Genomic DNA, 7,996 nt, shown 5'->3' with positions numbered 1-7,996 from the left:
ATGAACCGTGAGATCATGATCTGAGGCGAAGTCGGATGCTTGACCGACTGAGGCACCCAGGAGCCCCTAAAGGCTTTCTTCATAACTGTTTTATGTCAGGAATCCTCCCTAATGCTACAGTTTTGCACATAGAGGGTTTTTTTTTTTAATTTTTTAACGTTTATTTTTGAGACAGAGAGAGACAGAGCACGAATGGGGGAGGGTCAGAGAGAGGGAGACACAGAATCTGAAACAGGCTCCAGGCTCTGAGCTGTCAGCACAGAGCTCGAGGCGGGGCTCGAACTCACGGACCGCGAGATCATGACCTGAGCCGAAGTCGCACGCTCAACCGACTGAGCCACCCAGGCGCCCTAACACATAGAGTTTTTGTAAAGGCAAACTGGGCTGCTCGAATTTATGGAATAAATTCCATTTGGTATCAGTCACAATTACCAACTCACCTATTCAGTCAACAAATCAGTATCAAATGCTTACTATTCACTTCGGTATGTTTTAGGTACTGGGGATACAGCAGTGAAGACAATGAAGTCGCTACCTTCATGGTGGTTTCATTCTAGGGAGGGAAGACAGAAAATAGATGTGTGTGTGTGCATGCGTGTGTGTGTGTGTGTCTGGGAGAGGACTGAGGCTACAGTTGCTCTTTTATTTAGTGGGTTAGGGACAGCCTCTCTGATTAGGTGACATTTGAGCAGCGACTGGCCAGGAGGAAGACATCCAGGCCTGACACCCATAGAGGTTTAGGCAAATACAACTTTAGGGGCAGTTGGATGGTTAGTCACTTTTGCATACTGACGTTAATTCAACTATGTTTATAATCGGGCAAAAATTATTCTTAAAAAAGTTGTCATATGTTTATTTTGAGAGAGAGAGAAAGCGCAAGAAGGGGAAGGGCAGAGAGAGGGAGAGAGAGGATTCCAAGCAGGCTCCATGCTGTCAGCAGGGAGCCTGATGCGGGGCTCGATCCCACGAACCGTGAGATCATAACCTGAGCTGAAATCAAGACTCAGATGCTTAACTGAATGAGCCATCCAGGTGCCCCTTCTTTTAAAATTTTTTATAATTATTTTCTTTAATTATCAAATAATAGCAATATTAAAAGAAAACCATTTTGTAGCTCACAGTTTCACCACCTTAATGAAACAAATATTTTCATTATGTTGAATTCCTTTCCAGGGATTTGTGCATATGGCTTAATATTTTTTCCAGTTTTATTGAGATATAATTGGCATAGATCACTGTGTACATTTAAGGCATACAGCACAATGATCTGATTTATATATATTGTGAAATGATTACTGTAATGGGTTCAGCTAACATCCATCTTCCCATACAGATAACAATAAAAAGAAAGAAGAATAAAAGTAAAAAAAATTCTCTTTGGGATGAGAACTCTTGGGATTTACTCTCTTAAAAACATTCCTATATACCACACAGCAGTGTTAGCTATAGTCGTCATGTTGTACATTATATCCCTAGTACTTATTTTGTCTTATAATTGGAAGTTTGTACTTTTCTACCACCTTCCTCCAAATCCGCCTCCCCACCTCTGGTAACCACAAATCTTATTTATTTTTCTATCAGTTTCTTTTTTTATATTCCAAACATAAGTGAGATCATACAGTATTTACCTTTATCTATCTGACTTCTCTCACCTAGGGTAATGCCTTCAAGGTACATCCATGTTGTTACAAATGGTAGGATTTCCTCATTTTTTATGGCTGGATAATATTCCATTGTGTATAGATATACCACAACTTCTTTATCCATTCACCTATCAATGGGCACTTAGGTTGTTTCCATGCCTTGGCTATTATAACTAATGCTGTTAAGAACATGGGGTACAGACATTTTTTTGAGTTGGTGTTTTCATTACCTCTGGCTATATTCCCAGAAGTGGAATTGCTGGATCATATGGTAACTCTGTTTTTAACCTTCTGAGGACCTTCCATACTGTTTTCCAAAGTGACTGTACTACTTTACAATCCCACTGACAGCGTATGAGGGTTCCCTTTTCCCCACATCCACACCAGCATTTATCTCGTCTTTTTGACGATGGCCAGTGTAACAGGTGTGAGGTAATATCTCATTGTGATTTGGATTTGCATTTCCCTAATAGCTTGCGGTGTTGAGCATCTTTTCATGTACCTATTGGCCTTTTGTATATATACCATCTTTGGAGAAATGTTTATCGAGGTCTTTTGCCCATTTTCAAGTTGGGTTGTGTTTTTTTGCTATCGAGTTGCATGAATTCTTTGTTTTTTGATATTAACCCCTTATCAGATGTGTGGTTTGCAAATTTTTTTTCCCATTCCATAGCTTGTCATTTTGCTTTGCTGATGGTTTCTTTTGCTGTGCAAAACCTTTTTAGTTTGATATGGTCCCACTTGTTTTTGATTTTGTTGCTTGCAAAAATTATTCTTGCTAAAATCTCAGGTAACTCATATTCACACTCCACTTCTAGGAATTATCTTAAGGATAAATCAGAAATGTAAACATAGGGGTGCCTGGGTGGCTCAGCTGGTTAAGCATCTGACTTTGGCTCAGGTCATGATCTCAAGGTTCACGAGTTCAAGCCCTGCATCAGGCTCTGTGTTGACAGCTCAGAGCCTGGAGCCTGCTTCAGATTCTGTGTCTCCCTCTCTCTCTGCCCCTCCCCAGCTCACACTCTGTCCCTTTCTTTCTGTAAAAGAAGAAGAAGAAGAAGAAGAAGAAGAAGAAGAAGAAGAAGAAGAAAGAACCAACCGTGGATGTAGATTTATGCCCAGAGATGTTCATCACAGCTTTAGAGTATAAAAAATGTTTTTAACCAAAAATACCCCTCTTCCTCTGTCCTCTCCACTCTCAAGGCTCCACTGGGCACCTCTCCTCTGCAGTTCTAAAGCCTCTGGACTTCTCTCTGTGGTCATGGTCTTGTTCTGGGGAAGACTTGCCTGCCTACCTGTCATCTACTTCCCTCAGTCTGAGCTTCATGAGGACAGGGGCCACATTGCACTCAGCACCTGTTATGGTGTCCAACACATCATAAACACCTGATCCATGTTTAATTTGCCCCAGCCAAGTTCTCAGTTCTCTCAGGTGGAGATTCAGACTAAGCAATAATAATGAAGCTTGGAGAGAATCCAGTCCATTTCTCCTAAGATATCTGTGTGTGTGTGTGTGTGTTTGTGTGTGTGTGTGTGTGTGTTTATTCCAAGGAGGAATAACCTTGGAAATGTTACTGATATTTTCCTGGCTTTTCTGTTTGGCTTCAGAATGGCCTTATCAGCTTGCTCATTTTTAAAGTTTGTTTGTAGATTCCTCTAAACTTAAAATTTTGCTTAACATTTATTTATTATTGAGAAACAGAGACAAAGCATGAGCATGGGAGGGGCAAAGAGCGGAGGAGACACAGAATCCGAAGCAGGCTCCGGGTTCTGAGCTGTCAGCACAGAGCCCGACGTGGGGCCCGGACCCACAAACTGCGAGATTATGACCTGAGCTGAAGTCGGATGCTTACCTGACTGAGCCACCCAGGTGCCCCTAAACTTTTTTTTTTTTAAGGCATAAAAACTATAATAAAGCTTTGCATTTCCAGGGCGCTTTCCCATCAAAGAGCTCAAAGCTTGACAATATATCTTAGTTTCTTGGAGGAACTAGTGACATTCTATAGGGGTAAGAGGGAAGGGAAGCATTCACAACTTAAATGACAGTGCTGTATCTGCCCAATTTAATTAAACTTGTTGCCATTTAAAGAGAAGTGCCCCCCATGAAGCTGGTTTTCCAGGAACTCAACCCTTCTTTTTTTCATTTTTTTCTCCTCAGAAAACTCTAGCTACAGCCTACTAGGTTACCTTGCTCTATGGTTCAAGTATTTCATCACCTATGGGTCTAACAAGAAAAAAGGAATAGCCCATTTTCCTGTGAACTCTAAATTCACATGATGACCACACCATGTCATTTATAGGAAAAGGCTGCCCCCAGAGCCACTCCAATTTGGGATCAGTTAAAAACCCAGGAAATGAAACCACCTCTCTGGGATCTGCATCGCCTTCACAGATTCTCATTGGCTTCAGGGGCTGCCTTCTGCTCCGTGTGTTGGGAATCAAGCCTCAGTGACCCTAGGGACAGAATTAGGAATGACACCGTTTATCACCATAAGAGACAGGACCTCCCCTCTGTCCTTACACCACCGAGAAACATTTATTTCTGACCAGGAAAGAGTTTCTCTGCCTTGGCCACTGTGTTCCCTCATCAGAGCTAATTTTGGGAATGACATCTTCTTCCCCAGGCTTAAGTCATAAGCACCAAGCCTTCCTTCCCTCTGTTGGATACTGCAATGAGCCTTGTATTAAACCGAAAAGAAAAGCTTTTTTAATTTTTATTTTAATTTTTATTTTTTTTACCAAGCCCTCTTGGTGCTAAAACATCTTGACATTAATTTGTGTGAAAATAGCTAGAGAACCAAAACCTAATCTAATACAAAAAAGAGACCCGGGTGACCTCAGGTTATAATACAAAGGGCTTCGTGGGTCCTGGGGATTATTTTTAATACAGACTGTGGCAAATGTGAGCAATTGATTACACACCCTGTGGTTTTCCCATCAAAGAGCTGGTTATGAAAGGAAATAAAACTCCGCCATTAGTAACCGAAGACACACGTCATGATAGATACGGGCTATCTTTATGGGAGAGAACAAATCATGTACTTGAGTATGTTGCCTAGAGGGCTGTGTATGAATAAAAGTGGCTTTACACAGTTATTCGAATAATGATAATTTAATGATTTTTACACTAAAAAACAATGTAGAGCTAACTAGAATTTTCTGCCTAAATATGAATGTAAAATTGAACAATGTAAAACTGGATTTCACAGCCAGAGATTTTAATGGATTGTTTCTGTTCACTTGGGAAAGATTAGGTAGGGTGAGGAGTACTATATGTCTTCCAAAGACGTTTCTCTAAGAGTAATCAAATTGTGTAAAATGGAGAAAAATGGTTTGAATTCCAAGAAATCATTCCTCTTGGACCATGACAACTTCGAAGAAAAATATTTTCACAAAATTTCATTTTAATCATCTTCTTTACAAAGCACAATACTTAAGACTTTTCTAAATACAATTTTAGAAAATGAAGCAAAAAAATAATCTCCATAGATGCTGGTCGAGTCCATGCTGAATGCAAAAGAATTTCTTCAAAAACGATCCTTCCAAGCTTTTCAATATTCTTGACGGGTCCATTTTGTAAAGAGTAAAGATGGAGGCTGCTCAGGCAGTGGCTCGTCCGTTCCAAAATGTAGAATCCTCTTGCTGGTTAGCCCAAGGGGCAGTAACGACGTTAAATATGCCACCTCCTCCTTCTAGAATGACTTCTCCCTCTCCTTGTACAAAGAAAGCCAGTGGCTTCCGCGAGGGGAAGATGAGAGCTCTCTACATTCCAGGTTGCTAGTGCCCCACGAGGGCGCTCCAACCTCTCAATTTAATTATTAACAATCCTACTCTGTGTACACATCATATAAAACTATATCGTTAGGGATTTTCATGATGAGTAAAGGAGAAATCCAAACATCAAAGAATTCAATCCTCATTCTTCTGTTAGGCGGTGGGAAATCTCTCAAGGCGTTAAGTTTAATGTAGAAATGCGTAGAAGAGTCAAGGGGTTCAGGAATGTTTTATGCCGCCCTTGGAAGCTTGGTGCTCCCAGCCCCCAGCACACTGCGGGCAAGGCTGCTGAAAAGGCATTATGTCCAGGCATGGGAATGGAGGATGGGAGGTTTCTTTCCCTATGTGCTCCCTTCCCTTAATTGCGCCCCCGCCCCGGAAGACCAGGGTGTGTGGGCTCCGTAGGGACAGTACTCTGGAGGAAGTCGCAGCCTCAAGCAGCAAGGATGAGTATGCCGGCAAGAGGAAGGTGGGGGAAGGGAGACACGAAGAAAAGACATTTATTTGTAATACTTCTGATCATCGATAACATGTGGTGATTTCTTTTTTGCATTACTCCTTCCGTGTTATCAATTCTCATTCTTTGTGGTTGTGCAAATCCATTAATGTTTAGTACTTCCACTCGAAAACTCAGGAAATAGACAAAGCAGCTTTTTTAGAAACACATGAAACGTCTTCAGGGGCCCTTAAGGGACCACCCCCCACCCCCCATCCCCAAACAATCTTGCAATACAGTATGCCCCCTTATTTTCAGCTAAGGATGAGGAAACAGTTACACAGTCTAAGGCTGAGCTGTTCATTTGCTACAGAGATAAAGCGGACAAGCAAACACCAGTTTCCTGGGGACGGAAAAAGCAATTCCATAAATGCAAGAAAGATCCAATGGCCACACTTCAACAAGAGCGTGCCCCCATTCTCTTGGACCTGAGGAAGGGGTTACAAGAGAACAAGGCAAATGACATTATGTGAGTACAGTTTCAACAACAGCACACACGGATGACCCAGTGCAGGAAATAACACAACTTCCCCCCCTTGTTTTCATTGCATTTTACGTTTATTTATTTTTGCTTTCATAATGCATATTCTGTTCACGCAAAAGGTGCAAAGGACAGGAAGCAGGGGTTTAACTTGGCTGATGAAAAATCAAGCAGGGGTGACATTTCTAGTTCCATGAACCACCTACAACTAGGAGAACTTAAACGTCACAGCTGGCACCACAGAGCACGCCCAACTTCACAGCTGTCTCCTCTTGGGACCTTTGGCTAGGTGAGAGAAGCTTTGAAGACAGTGGCCTCTAGTGGACTTTGAGAAGTGGCTTTAAAAAAATGTGGGGTTTTTTTTTTTGTTGTTGTTGTGTTTTTTTGTTTTTTTTTTGTTTTTTTTTCGTTTTTTGGTTTTTTTGTTTTGTTTTGTTTTGTTTTTTGAATCATGGTAGCTGCATCACAAAAGCTCCAATCAAGAGGGTGGTAAAAAGAAGGCACAGATCATTGCAAATACCAGGTTTTCTCTTTCTCTTTTTGTAAATATACCATCATATATAAGCTAAAATTTATCTTAGGGTGGCGGGTTGGCTGGCAGGGGAAGGGACGGGTCGGACCTAAAATTGCATATGTAATAGAATCTAGAGGGGACACAAAGCGAGGCAGCTTTCTGCCCAAAGCAAAAGAATGGAACGCTTGCTCTGGACGATGTGGAATACAAACACTGGGGGAATCTGTGACAAAACACGATTAAAAAAATCATAAAATTATAAAGCTTGTAAACGAATAATCTGAAATTACATTTTATTAATGGAAAATATCATCAAAATAGTACCACTATGGACTAAACTGCCTGAGTTTTCGTTTCGCATGAGATCTCAGAGTAAAAAAAGCCTTTAGCACAATTTGCTCTAAGTCACAACCAGTGCCATGCCCAGGATTATACCATGGGGAAGAGTCTCCTCTTGGATGGAATTTGTGTTGTGCTATCAAGACTTTTGTGCTAATCTTGCAAACAGGGACATGTTGAGGCAAACCTTTAATCTTTTGGCACAAGGTTATTTTGGCTGGGGCGGAAAATTTGAGTCTCGGACTCAGGATGAATAATGTGACATTTCATTTATCAAGTATTCATTTTGATTGAAGAGCTTTCTTTATGTCATTAACTTCCATCTATAAAGGAAAAACAAGAGCCGAACAAAATCATAATGAATCCGCCGGTGTGAGAGAAGCTCAGAGATAATCAACCCGGTCGACAAAGAAAATAATCAACGTGACACTTTTAAAGGTGAAACGGGTAAAATGACCTCTGAATGACGAGTTGACGACGATGCCAGAAATGACATAAACCTAGGGAGCAGGCGCACAGATGTGGTGCGCTAGCAAACGGTGGATGTTTTCATTCTTGGGCTACCAGGAACCACCACTTGTCAGAAGCGGCAGTAACTGCAGTGTCCTGGCCGGAGGGCGGAGCAGGCTGTCCAGACGTGCTGGACCACCTAGCAGTGTTGGAAGGCAGCTCCAGTTGGGCCCGGGGGCGGGGGGGGGGGGGGGCGGGGAGACTGTCTGAGAAGCAGTTCCCTAGCGTTTCTTTAAGTA

The 7,996-nt window shown here is 41.8% G+C and overlaps 1 protein-coding gene across 10 annotated transcripts in view; it reads right to left on the bottom strand.

Moving 5' to 3' along the window:
• Positions 1-5,027: 5,027 nt before the first annotated feature.
• Positions 5,028-7,996, bottom strand: part of SH3KBP1 (SH3 domain containing kinase binding protein 1) — a 330,169-nt gene continuing 327,200 nt past the window's right edge. For all 10 annotated transcript variants that reach the window (XM_019431615.2, XM_019431614.2, XM_053891776.1 and 7 more), the window contains one exon: positions 5,028-7,570. In XM_019431615.2, coding sequence (XP_019287160.1) covers positions 7,529-7,570 — 42 coding nt within the window. In that variant the 3' untranslated portion in view covers positions 5,028-7,528. The remainder of the gene's footprint in view (positions 7,571-7,996) is intronic.

Source organism: Panthera pardus, unplaced genomic scaffold, assembly GCF_024362965.1.
Source record: "Panthera pardus isolate Hobbes unplaced genomic scaffold, ASM2436296v1 HiC_scaffold_27, whole genome shotgun sequence".
Taxonomy (NCBI): Eukaryota; Metazoa; Chordata; class Mammalia; order Carnivora; family Felidae; genus Panthera; species Panthera pardus.
Note: the sequence above shows the minus strand (reverse complement) of the source record. Positions and strands in the feature narration are given on the sequence as shown.